The sequence below is a fragment of the Lepidochelys kempii genome, chromosome 21, assembly GCF_965140265.1.
Source record: "Lepidochelys kempii isolate rLepKem1 chromosome 21, rLepKem1.hap2, whole genome shotgun sequence".
NCBI classification, from domain to species: Eukaryota; Metazoa; Chordata; order Testudines; family Cheloniidae; genus Lepidochelys; species Lepidochelys kempii.
Genome location: NC_133276.1, coordinates 2,495,262 through 2,515,029, shown reverse-complemented (window position 1 = coordinate 2,515,029; position 19,768 = coordinate 2,495,262). Strand labels below are relative to the sequence as shown.

Here is a 19,768-nt window from a genome sequence, read left to right as displayed (position 1 = left end):
AAGCAACATAAAACCAGGGCTACTCTGCCTTGCCCTGGTATTTTTAGTGGTGGCGCATTGCTCCTGAGCTTTGGGGGCTTTGTGACTAATGCACCTGGATTTGCCACAATTAATCTGAATCTTGTCAGTGCTGCACATGGAGCACGGCATCGGCCTGTCCACCCCATGGACACCGCCAAGAAGAGGATCTGGGGCTCTGCTCTAAACTGAGACCTCATCAACAGTTGGGAAGGCACCCAGCTCGGGCTGATTTAGTTTTATGTTGCAAGCCAACAAGCAGCACCTCCAGCTAGGGATCCAGGGAAGAGGGCGAGAGAAGCCGAACTCCAGGCTGCAGAGATGATACATGCAGCTTTGGAGGCTGGGGGACAATTACCCGGGACAGAAAACCAGGCACTTCTCTGCCTCTGAAGTTACAATCAGCTGGGTCTGGCAGGCACGCCACAGCTACATGCATGACCCAGTAGGGATTAGAGGTTGGCTCTCCACTTGCATAGCAGATATTGGTACATGAAGCGGCTCAACTCATTCCCCCAGTTAGACTACTGGCTGGAAAGCAGGCTTGTAGCCTGGACGCAGCTCTGTGGCTTATACTTCAAAGCAAAAAGCTTGACAGCCACTCCTACTGCCTGCATCTCTTCCTGCCACACAGTATTGTAATTGTGGTGATATTAATAACCCCCAAAGCAGCTCAGTGACCCTTACCCTGTCACAAAGCAATGGCTATTCTTTGTTATTGGTGGGAGGCTGGGAACACAGGGCTAATTGGACTGGTAAATATTCTGGAGAAGCGTCAGGGTCATAGCTGTATGGGAGCATCATGGGGATTAGCCTTCTGTCCCTGGGACAAACCTAAACACAGTTGGCCCCCCTGCTGTGCTGTTTTCTCTCAGAACAACTCTTCTACTACTGGGTGTTAGCAAAGGGGTGACTTCAGCCCATGCAGAGACCCGTGATTCTGGGTAGATGTGCGCTGGTAGGGTGTGTTTGCACATGCAGTCGCCACACCTCCGATTGTAGCATAGAGGTACCCATAGGGTCATCCCAGCTGACAACTAACGGGCACACATGAGAGTCCCTGATGTCCACCACCTGAGCTGGAGAAGCCCCAGTGGCACTTACTAGAGGCTACGGGCCAGATTTTCAAAGGTATTTAGGCACGTAGGTGCTGCTGCTGAAAATCCACTAGGCACCTATCTGCATATATAGCAAAAGGTTTTTAGGGGGTCTAAACACTTTGGTGCGGGGACTGCCTCTTCCTATCTGGGTGCCAAGCACAGTGGAGCTGGGAGCTGCAGTGATACAAATAACGAACCTGGATAAGTCTGAAATGCCTCCTTTTCAGAAACCATTTTCATGCTCTCCCCCAGGCACGGTGTTTCGTCTACACCAATATCCTGGGAATGAAACCAGCACTTGGCCAACAGCGGGAACCTGTCAGGTGGTTGCTGAGACACTGAACCTCAGGCCACAGAAGTCTGAATCCTCAGGTCAGGATGGGGACAAGCACTGGGTAAGATTTTGGTAGGACACAGCCCGTTTCAGGCACTTGTAAACCGGTCCCTGTTTCTCATTGCTAAGGGACCGGTTTACATGAAAGTCACAAACTAGAGCAGCAGGAGTGTGTGTAAACAGGAAGGTTGCTACAGTTTTCTAGGCAACATCACAGGAACAAGCCCAGGGGGTTCAGACACAGAAGAGGTCCTTTTCCTCCCCCCTAAGTTCCAGGAATGGCCTCATCTATCCTCAGAAAACTTTGGTCCCCTTTGCTTTCTGTTCCATCACTACAGAGATTGGGGGGGGGTGGCAGCAGTGCCAGGACAGAACTAGAGAGACAGCAGCCTGCACGATGCATCAACTGTGTCCGGTTCAAAACTGCCCTGCGCCCTTCCAGGTGTTTGGAACGTTGCAAAGGGGAAAACAGCCCCTTGCGGCTGACAGTGACATTCAAAAAGCCTTTGGAAAATGCCAAGCATCCTTCTATTTAGATACAACAGTCTGCGAAACTCCAGGAGCAGCGTTAGCCAACACCATGGCAAACCCACCCCTGCCTGGCCTACACTGGTGCACCCACCATGGGGGGCATTGGCAGGACACCTGAAGACGAGCCATTCACACAGAGCTAGGTAACACAAGAAACCCAAAAGCTCATCACCTCCCTACAACTGCAAATAAGGGGAACTGTAGTCTCCCAGCACCATCCATGGGGCACTTACATAAGCAGTTTGTGAGAGAACAAAGTAATTAGCGTGGGGGTCAAGATAATTAGGGGGAGACACTAACAAAGCACTTCTGAAGAGTATCAATAATTTCTGTTTGTTTAGCTCCTGTTTCCATGGTGGTGCGAGAGGTTATGAATGACCAATTCATTGCTGTTTTTTCCTAGCCATCTGAAGTTATTAACACTGACCTAAAAGTGAGACCAAATGGTTTAATTAAAAGTGCCTCACACTTTGGGAAGTTTAATTCCTCTCCAGCTAGAAGGAAACTTTCTTACAAATATGTATTTAAGTAGAGAGGTAGGCACTCACTGCACTAATGGGCAGTGATTCAGCATTAATGATGCTGGGACTCAATTTATTACACCATAAAGTCAGAGTTTCCAAGCAGCGGCCCAGGGTTTCATTGCAGTATTGGGTGCTCCTTCCCCACAGAGGGTTAGAGTCAGCCACTGGCTAGCACCTGCCCTGCACTGAAACCAGTGTGACTCCTTACAGACACTTTTCAGTGCCCACAGGGGGTGTCACGGAGTGCACTACTCACCACTGGTCTGGCACTTCCTCCTGGTCACCCTGGGGATTAGCTCTCGAGGTCGACGTTCCCATCCACAGATTGCACACCATGGCTGTCTCTCTCTCTCACAGGTCTGCAGCCCTTCTCCCGCTCCAGGAATTGCAGCATAGATAGCCCTAGAGCTGGCTAACTGAGTGTTCCCCACTTCCAGGGTAGAGGAGTCCTTTCTCCCTAGCATCCCTGAGCAGTCTTCCCTCTCACTGCCCCATGGTGCCACTCCCTCAATGCCCTCTACTCTAGGGTCTAGGCCAGGGACCCTCAGCTCAGCAGTTCTGGGCTTAGGGTCCAGGCCAGGGACCCTCAGCTCAGCCCTACCATGCCTGGTTCCCCTTCTCTCTCTGGGTGTACCAGCTCCAAACCCCTTCTCTCTTCCCAGGGAGTGACTGCTGCGTGCCATCCTGCAGCATTTCACCAGCTACCTGGCTTGGGCCCTGCTTGTTCCTGCACAGCTGAGCCTGCTTTCAATTAGTTCCTTGCTCCCTGGCTCTTCCTTCAGGTGCAGCCTGTGGAGTTAATTGGTCTGCCTGGCCACCTTAACCCCTTTCAGTCCTGTGTGGGGAGGGTCGAGTCTGACCCTGGATCAGTTGCGTAAATTGCTGTATGGGAGATCCCAGCAGCCCTGGAGTTGGGTGGAGAGCCCTGTTGCAAACATGGAGCTTTCACTTTTCAAGAACTGTGGCCCTTTCTCAGGTAGTTTGATCATCTTAGGTACCGGAGACATACAGCATCGGCCACCGTGGACCCATGTCACATAGGTACGTACCCCTATTACGGAGGCTGTCAGATGCTACAGTGAGCAAGGGCTGTATAAAAACCAGAACAGGGTTATGAAATGGGCTATTGCCATTCACTCGGGGGTGGAAAATAGCCTAGAACTGAGAGGAAAGCAGCATCTATGATAGGCTTCAGTCCTGCTGTCAACTCCACAAGGAGTCCTGTTGCCAGGCATGGGTCTGAGTGCAGAATCAGGGCCTTAGGGTACGGGTGGTCAGCCAGGGGGCCGTGACCCATCACGGTATCACAAACAGTCCTTGGGGGTTGTGACCACCCTGCCCTTCGCCTATTGCTAACTGGGACAGGGATGATTGTAGCTAGGTCCCATGTAGACACTGGGGAGGTCCCAGCATGGGGAGGTTTAAGGCCCACTCCCTCGCTGCCATAAAACAACAAATGGCACCTTTAGAGTCTTGCTGGAATCCCATCTAACCAAGAACAGTTCAGCTTCCTATGAAAAACCTTTGGCAGGTCCTGGAGACATACCTCCTTTGCTCAGATGCGTCGCACACAATGCTTTCTGCAGAGAACTATCCTCCCTGCCCGCTTGGTGACAGAGTTCCTTGGTCATGTTGCCTACAGAGGATCAGGCTTGACTATCAGTGTCACTTTAATGTCCTGTTCCAAAATAAGCTGTTAATAAATGGTCTATTTATAAGCAGCTGCGTCTCCTCAGAAAACAGGTTTCGTGTGAGGTCAGAAGGACTGATGCTGGGGGTTGTTTTGGGACAACGATTTTCCTCTTGAGATTCCAAGCAGCTGTGACCACGCAAGGCTCAGAGTTATTTTAAAAAGGAAGTTTTAACACAGTGAACAGGCTCCCCAAGAGCTCTCTTTCCCTGTTACATTATTGATCTAGCTCAGGGTACAAATCTGAGCCCCTACACATCCTAGAATTACAGTTTACAGGGTTAGAAGCTTCTACATCAAAGTTTAGTGTCATAGCTCCAGATAACACGGGAGTTCCCATTCACAGGAGTTCATGCACGTTTTCCTCCAGCTTTGCTTTGCCAAGGGGCTGAATGTAACAAGATTCTCTTGTTCTGGGGGCTGAAACCAGAAAGTTTTACATTTAACCAAAACCATAGGTTCGCCTCACACTCACTTATTGTATGTATTACAGTAGCACTTACAGCCCCAATCCAGGTTTTGGCTCTATTGTGCTGGGCGCTGTACAAACACATAGTGAGAGACAGGCCGTGCCCCAAAGAGCCAGGACAGAGGCAGGAAGGATTGCTGTCCCCATTTTACTGAGGCCTAGAGAGATTAAGTGACATGCCCAGGAAGTCTGTCAGAGCCAGGCATGGAGCCCAAATCTTTTGGGTCCCAGGCAGTGTCTTATCCATAAGCCCTACCCCTCACTCTACTGCCACCAACAAGTAGAGCTGGTCAGGAATTTTCATACAAAACATTTAATTGGAAAATGCCAATTTATCAAGACCAAAACTTTTTTGCGAGAGACGATCTGAATTTCACAACTAAAAAAAAATTGAAAAAAATTTGCAAGTTATCTAAATGAAACATTCTGAAACTTTTCAAAATAAAAAAATGCCAGTTTTTCAATTCAGAACAACTTTATTTAGGATTTAAATTAACTATAATAAAAAAAATATTAAAATGACCAAAATGGAAACATTTTTAAATTGACGAAACATTTTGTTTCTTGAAATTTGAGATGGATTTTTGTCACAACTCAGGATGGGAATCGTTTTTGAAATCTCAAAAGCTTTCATGGGTTGGGAAAACTGTTTCCCACCCAACCCTACTAAGAAGTCGGAGATGTCACAAACCAGCCCTCCAAACAGGTATGCTACGGCACGGTCCTTTGCGGGCTGGATGCCACCCACCATCAGTTCTCTGGAAACAATGTCTATAAACTGTTTTTTTTAATTTCCTCATGCTCTTCTCCTCCTTTTAGAAACCTCAAAAAAAAATCAAAATCAATGATAAAGCCAACTGGGTGAGGGTGTGGGAGGGGTTCGCACACACACACACACTGCAGCCCCCGGATCAGAGGCATGCTGACAAAGCAAAGGGTTACTACTAACAGACACAACAGCCGCCGAACCAAGCCAGTGCCAAGACCCGGCAAGAGCCAACAGCCACCTTCAACACCAAGGGAATGAGAGTTTCCAGAGTGACTGACCTGTTAAGAAAATAGTTTGTTCCTTTGAAGTTAATGAACCATGAAAGCCTTTGAAAGCAGAGCCTTGTTTATTTACGCACAGCAGCTCATGTGTATAAAACACTCACACATTCTGTGCACGCTGCTAATTTGAATGAAAGATCAAATACACACTCTTCCGGCCAGAGCCAAGCAGGCCCCGGCATGCAGCACTTTGTAGAGCAAGACTTGGGCTCCCTCTCCTTGTGAAATCTTCAGCCACTTTGAGCCACTTAAACCCCACCGAGATTTATTCTTACATACAGTCTAACAAATACAAGCCTGATTCAACCCCCCGTGAAGTCAACAGGAGTCTTTCCCTGTACTGTATATCAGAACCTAGGGACAGATTTTCAAGAGGACTCCACTTCCATCAGTCACTAAAATAAGGAGCTATGTTTCCCAAAGATTTCAGCATAATGGGTGCAATTTGGATGCTGAGCTCTGGAAAAAATCTGACACTGACTATGGGTGCTGTGCACTGTGAAATCTGGCCTTCTGGGTGCAGCTCCAATTCTTTCTCAAGGACTAAATTAAATCACACACACACACACACCCTTACCTTGCTTTTTATCAGAGTCAAATAGAAGTCAAAGCACAAAGAATGTCCCCTCCCCACTCTAAGAGCGCTCTTATCTCCACTGTCCGCCCAGAGCCTCAGCCAGTCGCTCCATTACAAATCCAGAACCTCAATCATTCCAATCCTGACCAGTTTTCGGGCAGGTTCTAAGTTTGCCCAGTGGAGGTCCCATCCGTAGACCCAAGTGATGGGGCTGCCCATTTGTATTCTTACCAACTGGAAACGAATGTGCTTTAAAGCACGATACTTGCCATTTCTTCTCTTCCTTTGCTGAAAAAGAACAAAGACCAGAGCCCTAGGTGTCCATTGTGACAGCACTACTATCACCACCTAAAGAACATAGCTCCCAGCTCTTCATCCATCCTAGGGTGGGGTACAGCCACCCATCACCATAGTATCTGGGCTCCTCCCACATAGAATAGATTGGCAATAGTGCAGGCCCTTGCAGCCTTCTTAGGCCTGGTCTACATCTACAACTTGGGTCCTCCTAGCTACATTCCACGGGGCTGGAAAAACTTCCACGCCCTGTGTGACATCACATTGACCTAACCCCCACTGTAGATGCAGCGAGGTCAATGGAAGAATTCTTCATCAATCCATCGACCACCTCTCAAGGGGGCAAATTTACTACAGGGATGGAAAACACCTACCGTTGCTGTAGTAAGTGTCTGCTCTACCACGGCATAGCTTCAGCACCACAGCTGGGCCGCGGTAGGACTTCTAGTGTAGATAAGCCCTTAGCGTATCTGGCTCCTCTCTCTTTCGGGGGGCATAGAAAGCTCTGTGTGTGACGGGGTGTGGGGTTGGAAGTGGGATGAAGCAAGAGGAAGAAAGGAGGAATAGCTGATGGGAACTATCAGAACAATTTTCAAGAGGTCATGATGGATTTGCCATCACTAGCAATTTTTAAATCAAGACTGTAGGAATTATTTTGGGGGAGGTCTCTGGCCTGTGTTACCAGAGATCAGACAAAATGATCCCTTCTGGCCTTGGAATCTATATTTTTTCCATTAGAAAATGCCAATTCATCAAAATCGAAAGTTTTCCCTGGAAAGGGTCCGTTTCAATGACTTTAAAAATAAATTTTGAAAAAAGTTTAAAAATAGTTAAAACATTTCTCAACATGTAAAAAACAATCTAGTTTTCTGGTTCAAAACAACTTTGTTTCAACATTTAAGTCACAGTTTACAGTATTTTTAATGTTTTTAAATAGTCACAATCAAAATAAAATGTTTCAAAATCAACATGCAATGTTCTAATTGACCCAAACTGTGTGTTGTTTTTTTATATTTTTGGTTCATGAAAATTTTCAAGATTTTGACCTTTCATCCCAATTTGGGACAGGATCATTTTTTGATCTCATAATTTGAGTGAATATCAGCCTGTTTACAGTGGGAAAGCATCATGAAATAGGAATGGTTGGTTATTATTTCCCAGCAATTATTGATGGGAAAGCACAAGACTCAGGGGGCCTGCATCTTGGCTGGTTTTATAACCCTTCCAGCAAAAAATAAATAAAAATTCAGAGCCATGAATGAAAATTCAATACCCAAGTTCCGGCACTGAAGAAAGTTACACTTCATGGTAACAGCCTACAGCAGAAACATGCCCCCCCGTGGGAAATATTACCAACTAGAGAGTGTGCCCCAGGCTATTGTATTAGGTTGAAGCGAATGGAATACAGTGTGTTCTGCTAGCAGCCCTCAGTGTTCGCTGGTCGCAGAAGCAGCCGTGAGATCATAGCACACTATACACTATGATGAGGCTTCTAAACAAATCCACAGCCTCCAACAATCGTCTATATATAGATATTTCAATCTTTTGTTCCCAGTGGGATAGCTTTATAAATAAGATGTAATGCAATATTTCAGTTGGGTCGCAGACAAAAGGACCAAGTCCCGCTGGCACTTGCTTTCTGACACTGTAATTTTGAGAAGTCTAATTGGATTAAAAACTGGCATATGTCTCTGGTCTCAGTTTCTTACACCAGTGAAGTCATTATTTAATCTAACAATTGTAGTATGAAGGAAAGAGCAGAGAGCGCCTGGGGGTGGCTCTGGCTGGAGACTTTGGCAAAGCGAAGGCGGCAAAAGATCCCAGGACTCCAACAGATACTGAGGTTTGCAGTCCCATGAAAGCAATTAGGCACCACTGAAAGTGCCTGAAAAGCCACTCAGAGGAAACCTGCTCCACGCTAGTCTAGACACCTGCTGGCATCCAACACCAGAGAAGGACAAGCCAGCTAGGGTCCATGACAAAAAGCCAGCTCTTCAAGGTAAGATCAGCCTTTGTGAGTTGCCGGACAAGAGTGTTATTGTGATAAGGTGTGTGGTTTTGAACCAGTATGCAGCAGAGGGGCAGATCCTCAGCTGGTGTGGTGTCATTGCTCCACGGTCAATTGAGCCAACGCCATGCCCCAGTGTGTTTGGGCCAACAGAAGCAAGTCTGACTGAGGCCATGATGGTAAATCCAGCACAACCGTATTGAGCGGAGGGAAGTTGCAATGCAAAATTTGGTGACTGGGGAGATGGAGGGACCACAAGGCAGAGAGTTACAGGGACAAACAGGGCCTGATGGGAGTTGAGAGAGTGAAGGGTTCCCAGTGAAGGGTAGGGTTACCACCCTTGTGCTCCCAAGCACGGAGCAGCAAGATGAGCTGCTCTGTGGGCTGCCCACTGAACCTCAGAAAGTGGCGTTTCTCCCATTTCCTTGCCCTGCTTTGGGAAGGGAGAGGCTCTGGCTGAGCCCCCGACAGCCACCTGCCCTGTGATTAGAAGACAACAATCTTCTGAAGACGCTTGCAGTAGGAACTTAGCTGCCTGCTCTCCTTGCACTAAATGGCAAGGGTGAAATCCCGGCCCCCACTGAAGTTAAAGGGAGTTTTGCCACTGACTCCAGCGAGCTAGGATGTCATCTCAGTCCTGGGGGTATATGGTCTCTGGGATGTCCGATTTTGGGTGCTGTCATGTGACAGTGCTAAGGAGTCACAGAAAGAGCCGTTTTCTTCTAACACTGAATAAGGAACTTTACTGGAATAAAAAAAAAACAGTGTTATCCCTAAAGCCTTCTGTCCATCTCTACTTCCAGTACCTCCTGCAGCCCCCAATTCCTGCCTGGATTTCTGTTGTAGATTTAAAGAAACAGTGCACATCTTCATGAAGTCTTGCCAACTATCACAACTTGATCATAAGTCTCAAGATATTTGGTGTTTTTCTTAAGGCTCTAGTTCTGTTCTTACAGGACAATCTCAGCTTTCATTTAAAATAGAAAGTAAGTTTCTCCTGATGCAAGAGAAAAGCTTGAGAAATGTGAATCCTGACGGCTTAAAACCCCAGCAGGCAGATCAAAAGAACCCAGCATTCATCATTCTTTAAATTCCCATGAATCCAGGGGCCTGACTCATCATTTTTGAACACTCAGGATGGCGATACTGAAACCATCAAATGGTACCGCTCACCTTACACGACTGCCTTCACCCATTTGGTTGCTGTCTGAGAGGTCTGACTTCCAAAGTGCTTACCTTAGACCCGCTTATTCCCGCTTCCTCAGGAGTTTATATCCGAGATATTTAATAGGAATGAAAAACAAGACCCAGAAGTTTGAGGGTTGGGTTAACTTTATCACAGAGCCCCGAGACCATGCATAGCACCTGGCGGCTCATCCCCACCAGCCTGTCTATTCCAATTAGGGGAATTCTCCCTCTGTGCTTATGTTACAAGGTGGAGTGGGGTCAGACTGCTCTGAAAGGAGGTGATGCCGGCGAAACTGAATACCATGGGGACTCTCCTTTAAATCCTTTCCATTAAAAGAAGAAAGCCAATTGTCTGGATCCTGATCCCTGCACAGGAAAGCCGAGGAGATCAACCCCAAAGTGTTCAGAAATCATGAGTCAGATCCCTGAGCTTTCCACTCAGGCAGGCAGTTCACAAAGATGTTTTTCTACCCAGTCCTTCCTCTCTGCTGGGTGAGCCCAACTAACAAAACAGATCCCAGGTGCCTACATGGATGCATTAGCCACAGTGAGAAGACAAATTCTGCAGGCTCAGGCCCTCACTCCTATGCACAGTTCTCCAGTCTTCCAGGGCATTACTCAGGTGAGTAAGGGCCTTGAGGGATCAGGACCTGCGCTAGAAGCCAAGCGTCTGCTGGCAATACAAGTGTTTAAGTTACCTTAAGCATCAGTCAGTGTTAAGTGCTGCAGTCATGGTGGATTTCAGCATGTGGTGAGCGCAAGAACAGTCTGTGATCCCCCCAGCTCTTGATTTCTGTTGGCCTGCTTCTGCCTCGGGGAGCCTTGCCACTGCAGGGACGTCTGAGCTCTGGGGGCATGCAGCAGCCCTGCTGCGCCTGACCCCATTGTAGGAACACAGGGCTGGCCAGACTGGGTCAGAGCCCTGGCCCAGGGAGACCAGCATCCTGTCTGGGAAAGTGGCAGCATACGGCACTTCCAAGGAAGGCTGTCCGAACCCTGCTGTAGCGATGCACACTGGGCAAAGGTCCCAGTGATTTCAGTGGGTGTGCACAACCTGCATCAAGCAGATCTTAGACACCCGGTTAATGTTTCTGACTGAGCTACCAGTCAGGAGGCTTGCAACTTCAGGCAACAGGAAGTATTTTAACATGAAAGTTCTATTCACTGCATTTCTCATTGTATTAACAGTCAGATCAATTATTTGCATTACGGTAGCCCCTGCAAGGCTCCTTGCCACTGGGTGCTGCACAGATGGACAGCAGTGCCATGAAGAGCTCACACACACATTCCAGACACAGCACAGGGTGAGAGAGATGGGAAGTGACTTGCCCAAGGTCATACAGCACACCAGGGTCAGAACCATGAAGACAGCCCATGTCTCCAATCCCAGTCCAGTGATCTAGCCATTCGGTTATGCTGCCCTCCCCTCAAATACATCGATTTAATAGCGTTTTGTCCAAAGCAGCAATTTACCCAAGCAGGGGTGGGAGAGAAATCCTAAATTGTAAAACATGGAAACCTGGCCTGGGATGAACTCTTAGTTATGCAGCCTAAAAAGGGCAACTTAATCTCATGCTTCAGGGCATCATCTTCTCCTCAGCAAGGTTAGGAAGGATTTCTCCTACCATAAAGGGATCACTCTGCCCACAGCAACTGGTTATTTCTGCTACAATGATCAGCGCTGCTTAAACCAGTAAAGCTGGTCAGCTAAGACCCTGCCAACATTTATGCACATGCTTAACTTTAAACCTGTGAGTAGTTCCAGTGAAGGCAATGAGACTTAAGGCAGGCCCTTCAGTGTTTACAGGATTGGGGCCAAATGCTTAACTCCCTGCAAGGATTAATTGGTTAATGTTTGCAAAGGGCTGCTTTGAAGATGAAAGGCACTGGGACAAAGTGTGAAGCATTTTTATTACTCTCTAGCTGAGAGTCAGGAAACAAGTTATCAGGGGAGGTTATAAAGATACACTGAACCCCAGAATTTTTGCCCAAGCCATTCCTTATGAGAAATGAGTGTTGCTTCAACCATCCCAATGGCCAAGGCCTGGGAGCGGACCTGTCCCTCTCCCACAGCCTTCTCTGAGAACTTGAAAGGAAATCCTAAAAAAGCCAAAGGTTAACGGGGTCTCTTTTTTCCAGACCATGTGCTCAGAATCTCCCTGTGCACATCAAACCAACGACCGGAGCTGCCTGCACACACACCGCTCCTCTCCCCTCCGAGCAGAGCCAGAATTGGCCCAAAACCAGGACAGACAGGAAGCCACCTGAGATCCCCCCGTAGAGAAGCCGGCATTTGTAACTGCTTTTGCTACAGGTTGGAATAAACACTTTGGGACTTGGACCCAGATCTGCAAGATGCAAGTGATTTGGGGGTGAGGGTGAAACGCCTTAAAGGAGCCTAATTGTCAGAGTCTTACACTGGGCTCCCCAAATCACTCCTCACTTTCGGGAATCTGGGCATTGCTGGTTAGTGACTCACACGGGGGGAGTTCGCAGAATCATCCCCCAGCTGCTCTGGTTTCTCTCGCCCTCCAGATCGCCCCAGTAGTGGGGGGTAGGGGGGTTCCATACCTGGGCAGTAGCGTCTCTGGGCCCGGGGGAAATCAGTGACCCTTTTCTGACCGTCTCCACAAGAGAGAAGCATTAAAATAAGCCCGTCCTCATAGGCGTGCGGGGCTCAGAGTTTCGGCGGAGGGAGGCCGAGGTGAGCTAGAGGGCGAGTGAGTGGCTGGAAGTCCTGTCCCGCCAGGCAGGAGTGGGGACCCCAGGGCCCGCAGGGGGTCACTGGCCAGAGGCAAGGCTGCCCCACCGGGGCTGAGCCTTCAGTGGTTCCCCCTCCCGGGAAGTGCTGGCTTGTTGGCAGTCAGGGTCCCGCCGGTCCCCCCTAGGCGCAGTGTCCGGGGCAGGACGCGCACCATGCCCCGGGACAGCCCCAGGAAGAGCTGGGGGCTCCGTTACAAGGAAACCCTCCTGCTCCGCCCCCAGCCCAGCCCAGCCCAGCCCAGCCCCTGCTCGCTGGCCCCCGCCTGGGGAAGGGACAGTGCCCCCCCCCACCCTTTGGCAGAGCTGTACCCAGCCCGGAGCCGGCCGCTCCCTGAGGCGCTCGGAGCCCAGCCCAGCTCCGGGAGCCGAGCAGTGTCTCCAGGACCCCGTCCCGCTCTCGCCGGGCAGCAGGTGGGCTGGTGCCTGGGGGGCCGGGACCCGCAGCCTGCGGGGGGTGGCTAAGGCGCCCGTGGGGAGAGGGGAGCGCAGGGCCGGCTCCAGCCCCGCTGACTCTGCCCAATGAGAGCCCGGAGCGCGCTGGAGCTGTCAATATTTCTAGGCTGCCCCCACGCCCGCAGCCCCAGTGTGTCCGCAGCCCCCGCGCCAGCAGCTCCATGGAATCCGCCCCTTCCCCGCTCGGGAGCCGGCCCGCGCTGGGGGCTTAGCCCGGCTGCAGGTGCCCCCCGCGGGCGGCGCGTCCCCAAGCCAGCCGGTGCGCCCGGGCGCATGGAGCAGCCCTCCTGCCCTCGCCTGCTTCCCGCTGCCCACGCAGCCGCGGAGAGGGGGACCTGCCAAGCCGCTCTCGGCCCCACGGACGAGGCGGAGCCTGGCTGCCCCGGAGGAGTGAGGGGGGCCGGCCCCGTCCCGCGCCCCGAGGGAAGCTGGATAAAACTTGCCCCCGTTCTTTCTCTGTCTCGAGAGCCGCCCTGGGGAAGCGATGCTGAGCCTAAGCCGCGGGGCAGGCGCTGCTAGGATTCCCTGGGCCCCCGGTGCCCCCGGCTGCAGCCAGCTCCCGCGGACGGCGGCCCCCGCCGAGGGCACGAATGCCAGCTCCCGGCTCTGCTTCGCCCTGGTGTTGGTGCTGCTGACGCTCACGCCCGGAGTGGACTCGTCGTGGTGGTAAGTGATGGGGGGGGCGGGTTTGGGGGAGCTGGAGCCCGCAGCCCCTCCGGGCCGGGCCCCGCTGCAGCCCCAGCAGGCTGGCTGGGAGCGCTCCGCTTCGCCCCCGGCCCGGACAGGACCCAGCCCGGACAGGACCCAGCCCCGAGAGCCGAAGGGGCGACCGGGCTCCCGCCCGCAGCCAGCGCGCGCTGACAGCTGCTGCCTCGGGCCCCGGCCCGGGCTGGTCCCCGGGGGGTCCGCGGTAGAGGGGCGGCGGGGGGTCCGCGGAGCTGAGCGCACGGCGCAGCGAGGGTGGGAAGGGCCGAGGGAGGACAGGGCCAGGGCCGGGCAGCGCTACGCCCGGGCTGGCTGAGCTGAGAGAAGTTACTGCCCTGCTAACCCCCCAGCCGGGTTTGTAGCTAACGGGGGGGGGCACATTCCCTTGGCCCAAAGCTCAAACCCCAGAGCGAGCGCGTGCCCGGGCAGGGGGGATCCCGTCCCCCCCAGGCCGGCTCCCTGCGCGGGACAGGAGCTGCCGGAGCAGGGAGGTCGCTGGGGCGGGTTCCAGCCGGTCGAAGGCAGCGCGACAAGAAGTGAAGACAGAGAGGCTAGGCCCTAGGACCCCACCTATCCTGGCCCGGGGGGCTGGCCCTGCCCTGCACCCCTTCCCCTCGCGTGAGCGCCAGCCCCGGGGCGCAGGGCGAGCTAGCTGCGGCTCCGCTCGCCCCGGCTGCCACCAGCCCCGGCGCTCCCCGCTGAGTTCAGGAACCGAGGGGACCCTGGCCCCAATACAACCCCCATTCCCCTAGCAAAACTGCCCTGGGAAAAGCCCCCCTCTGCCCTTAGACACATTCCGGGGGGGGAATGAATAGTCCAGGCAAGCTGCTCGTTTTGCCAGTTGGTTAGGGTGCCGTCCCATGGCGAAAGCAAAAGTTTACGCTTGTTCTTGTTAATGCAGCTTTGGTACAAACAGGGCTTGAGCCTCCTACCCCCAGGATAGTTTAAATTTCAGGGTGTTCTTATTTCTCGTACTTTGGAATTAAATCAAAGCTCCCTGAATGACTCCGGCTGGGGGGCCGCTGCGGCAGGACCAAGGAGGAGCTGGTCCCATGCCACCCTGAGAGCCTGGCAGCCCAAGCTGCGATCTGTAGCGCGGGGCTCCTGTAAACCACACCGGATTTCACTTCGAGGGTGGAAACCCCCGAGCGAAGAGCCGCGCGCTGCCGGCGGCCCCGCTGCCCCTTGAGGCCCAGGCGCCTCGATGTACAGGGAAGAGCGGCCCGAACCTCTCCCAGTCTCGGGCCCGTGGCGTGTTTAGCCCTCGAAGAGGGTGTCTGTAAAGCTGGGAGAGGGTTGAGGCATGAAAACAGGTCCTGTTTCCCGACGGGAAGCTTGACCGGGAGAAGGTCCCCAAACCAAACTTGCAGCGCGCCCCGCAGCCACGCCAAACGCCTCGTTACCCAGGCGAGCCAGGAGCCTGCTTGCATGTCCCTGTTTCAGCCTGCACAGGGCTGCGAGAAACTCCCCCCTCAAACACGGGCCTGCAGCGGGGAGGGCTTTGAGCAGCACAGACATGGGGGCAAAGCTGCAATTCTCTCTTCAGACACACCGTAGTCACCCATTCCGCCCCCCCCCCCCCACCAATCTCCAAAACACCCTCCCTGATGTCTCCTGGCCTGTGACCGCGGGTCACTAGCTGCGTCCATTTCAGACCAGGGAAGGGGGGTTGCAGTTTTCCTCCTTTGGGCTGCTACAAGTTAAGAAAAGGAGAAGGCAGCTGACTAGATGCTCGCTTTTGTATTGCTACGAACCCAGATCGCCGACAGAAATAGGGTGGGAAAAACAAACACGGGGGGGGGGGGGGGTCCGACTTCCACAGCCAGATATCCAACCTGGCCAGGGGAGGGCGGGTCATGGCTGAATTCTGCAGCGGCCAAGAGGCGGGTCGGTAACCCACGCGGGTGTCCTTTGGAGAAGGCTCACCTGGGGGGCTTTACGGAGCGGAGCTTTCGGATCATCCTAGGGCCTCTGGTGCCGCGGATACGGATCTCTGGGGCTTCAGTCTCCCTGCTGCTCCATACACCGCCTTTCAAGTTCGGCTTCAAGGAAGAAAGCCCAGCCAGACCGAGATCAAACCCAGTTTCCCTTCAGAAGCCCCCGTCAGGTTTTGCTGCTACCAGCCTTGGCTGCACTCCAGGGCAGGTCTGTTCGTCTCGTCAATGTCCTTGAGACCGGGGATTGAAGGCCCTTGCTCAGGGTAACGGTTTTAGGACCTGACCGGGAGCGGTGAAGTCAGTGGGAGCCAGGACTGGTTCAGCTCCTCTCGGGTCACGCCCTTAGCCAGAGAAGTTCAATGAGCTGTCTCAGGTTTTGCTAATCCCCGGCTCTGAAAGATCTGTGAATGCAGCTGACCCAGCCTTGGGTCGGACAGGTGGCCCGTATTAAGAATCAGAGCGTGTTAGCGAGGGCCTGGCTCTGTGCTTTGGAGTCGCCAGGACCAAGTTTTTTAGGAAAGCAAAGTGAAGCGAACATGGCATCGCGGCTTTTCGTACTGCAGCTCTGGGCAGAGTCTCCGCTCCCCTGGAGAAAGGTGGGAAATTCCTTATTACTCTCAGGGGTGGGGGCAGAGGGAGACCGCTTGAAAATCTGGCCCCAGGTGTATTTTAGGAGTTTGTAATGCCCCATCGCGACCCCAGCACCCGCAGATTCTGCCTGAAGTGAGATGAAACCCTCTCCAAATTGCATTTCAGCCATAAAGTCCCCTCCCTGCCCCAGAGCCCCCAAAGCATTTGAAAGTCTTTTTGGCCAACACACCACTGTGTTTGCAAAAACCTCTCAGCTCAGACATAAAAAAAACAACCCCCTTAAGCAGCAAAAAATCAGTGCCAGCCCTGGGGTATCATGGGAGAGATGCCCATGTCAGAGACCAGGAAGAGCAATTTAACCCACTACATTCTTGGGCTGGGGCTTGTCAAAGGAACCCACGGCGTTTAGGCACCCACAACATTTCAAAGGGTCCTTTGAAAACTGCAGCTTGAATCCCGCTCTTGAGCGGTCAGTCACTTCACTAGAGGGTAGCTTTTATACCAGAAGACAGATGGAATGCCTCTCCTTTACACTCTGCCATGCAGAAGTCCTACTGTCTGAATGGCTCTGGGCTAGTTTATTTTCTGGGACATTTGAATCAAGACAGGAGCTTTGCTCTTTCAAGAAGGAATCATCAGGAACAAGAGAACTTTGAAATAGGTAAACCTCTGTCAATCATCTCTGTGACAACTCGAGAATGAGGTCAGAGAAAACTCTTGTAGGGATAAAGCAACAGGAGCCAGTCAGTCTTCTAGTCCTAGTCTCCTTCCTTGTGAATTCCCTCAGAAATAAGTGGACAGAAACGAGAGCAAGAGTGACCAGGGAAGTGGAGAATGTGAGGTTTTCCAGAAGGCACGTGTGGCTCTTTAACATTACAGTGATGCTAAGACTGAATCGGTGTCAGCTGCTGCTCAGATAGAGGGAAGCTTTCAGTGCAGTCCAGCCTGCAAAGGGCCCTCACCCAACATGGATTTAGTAGCCACTTTCTGGCTTTGCTAAAAACTGGGAGTGAAAGAACCAAACATGACAGCAAAGAGGAGCTTGTCTTCTCCCCCTGCTTAATTCTCTGCAGCAATAGCTCCTTGAGGGGCAGGTGCCATCCACGTGCTCTCCAGCCAGGAAGAGAGTCGTTCTTGCTGTGTGGGTGAGGACAATTGCATTTTCACTGGCATAATCTCAGAGACCAGCTCCATAGTGGTACCCTGAGGGCAGCTGGACTGCTTCAGCAACTGGTAAGAGGGGAGAGGCGAAGGGGGATGGGCACTGAGCTCATATCCCAGAGTTTAGTAAAGGGGAAGAAGTGGTGACATTAGACACAAGAGGTGGACTGCATGAAAGAGCGCCCCGCGCAAGGGGGCTCTGACCACAAGCGTAATACAAACAAACGGAAAGGAAGAACGCTGTTCCCAGCAATACCCAAAGATGGACTCGTACGGCACCTTCAGCCCATGTGGAACTGAAGTGACTGGGACAGCAAATGTGCATCACTAGCCATGCGTAACAGGTTGATCCAGGCACTGGCCTGGGGCCACCACTATCTATGGCATCTGCCCCCACCTTTAGGGCAGGTGAGAACAGATCATTCTCCTCTTGGAATGTTGTGTTTCTGATGCATGAGTTGCTGAGGAAGCAAAAGGCTCAGGGAAGAGAAGGGGAGCTGAAATATTCCAGCTCCTTACCAAGGAGGAGGGAGAAGGGAGGGCTGGTTAAAGGATTGTGTGTCTGGGAGAAAGGGACTGGAAGAGACCTCCATGGGCCAGCTAACAGCATTTGGAGTAAGTAGTAATGAGTACTGGCTAGTCCCAGCTGGTGTTTTCTATCTTAACTGAACTGGTAGGAAGAGGCCATTTATTTTTCATGGGAAGTTTAGAAAGATTTGTTGTGTCCGCCCCCACCAAAAAAATCCTGCAACTTTTCTTCCATTTTTTCAACCAAAAACATTTACTTTGTTTTCCTCCTGCTGCCTCCCCTACTTTTTCCTTTTGTGCAGCTGACAGAGGAGGAAAAGCAAAGAAACAGGGAGAAATAAAAGGACCCATTTGTTTCTTAGGTTTATGATGAAACACTGACCTTTCAAAAGGGAACAAATTTTCTATGGAAGTTTTCATTTAAGAAAAAGGCCATTTTCTGTTTAAAAATATTCAACGGATAGGTTTTGACCAGCTCTAATCTTTAGATTTTATAAAGATTTCTAGGTTCTGTGCAAACATACCAGAAGATGCAGATCATGCCTCTGAGCTCACACTCCACCATTCCTGCTCTCTCACAATATAATCCTGTCTCCACTCTGTTGGTTAGAAAATAATGTTTGGTCAGAGGGTTTATACCCCTCCTCCTCACACTGTAAATGTAACTGCCATTTTGATCACAAGGGCATGGGGAACAGGGAGATAGATGTGATCAGTGCCAAGGAGCAGATCAATCTTACATCTCCCAATAGTTTGGAGACTGCAGATGTCTGACATCAGTGTCTCCAGTGTCTAGTGAGAACATAGCAAGAGTAGGACCTGTTCTGGGTGAACAAAGCTAACTCCTCCAGTGCTGAATTCCAGGCCGTTCTGCAGCATGGAATTGTACTTCTTATAGATAATAAGGACTGAATGGACCATTAGTCTGACCGCCTGCATAGCACAGGTCAGAATTTCACCCAGATTCCTGCAGTGGAGGGAATTCTTCCCTTGAGGGAGTTCCTGATCCAAACCCTCTGAGCTTCAGGCAAATTCAGATTCAGACCAGCTTCCAAACTTGGGCTGACCCCTGGGATGAGGCTCCAGAAATCTTAGCACCTGCATGGCTACACAGGTCTGATCCGAGCACAGCATTGTAGTTGGATGCTCTCAGGCAGCCATGGGTAACTCAGGAACCCACATCCAGGTGTCCAGACCTAGGTAAACACTGCAGTGAAGTCATACCCATAGCTGCTAGCACCCTGAATGCTGCACCCTTGGAAGCTACAGATTTAGATGCGGGTCTAGCCTTTGTGCCCAGACTCCCTTCCCTCCTGCCTCTCTTGCTAGACTGAAGGGGGGTGGAATTCCCCAACATCTTCAATCAGAGCAAGGTGTGGCCATAGTTGGTATTTATATAGCACTTTACAGAAAGTGAGAAAATACCAAACCTGCTCCCAAGAGCTTACAGTCTTAGATATTCTAGTTACTGGCCTGCTGCTCTCCCAGTTCTGGAACTAAAGAGATCTCCTGGCTCCTGTTCTGACAATTCAGCACCTTCTACCACCACTAAATTCACATTAAAAATATTTTAAAAGTTGGACTTTTAGAGCTGTTGAGCTGTCACTCAGATACTGGGAATTCTAAGGGATTCCCAGGAGATGGCAGGTGTGGACCTTTCCATTTTAGTGACAGATAACAGCTAAGTTGTGTATCCAGATTCTTATGGGCACCCCCATCACCATGGTATCTGATCTCTGAAGGTCTACAATTGAAGGTCTCTCCCCCTTTTCCAATTGATAGGAGTAAATACTTCAGTGTAGCATGTGTTCTGGGGAAGCTCCATCTAGCTCTTAAGAGCTATCTCC

At 51.3% G+C, this 19,768-nt stretch overlaps 1 protein-coding gene across 1 annotated transcript in view; it reads left to right on the top strand.

Annotated features, from left to right (window-relative positions):
* Window positions 1-13,065: 13,065 nt before the first annotated feature.
* Window positions 13,066-19,768, top strand: part of WNT2B (Wnt family member 2B) — a 42,830-nt gene continuing 36,127 nt past the window's right edge. Inside the window, exon 1 of the mRNA XM_073319951.1 lies at window positions 13,066-13,665. Within this exon, the coding sequence (XP_073176052.1) occupies window positions 13,484-13,665 (182 nt within the window). The 5' untranslated portion in view covers window positions 13,066-13,483. The remainder of the gene's footprint in view (window positions 13,666-19,768) is intronic.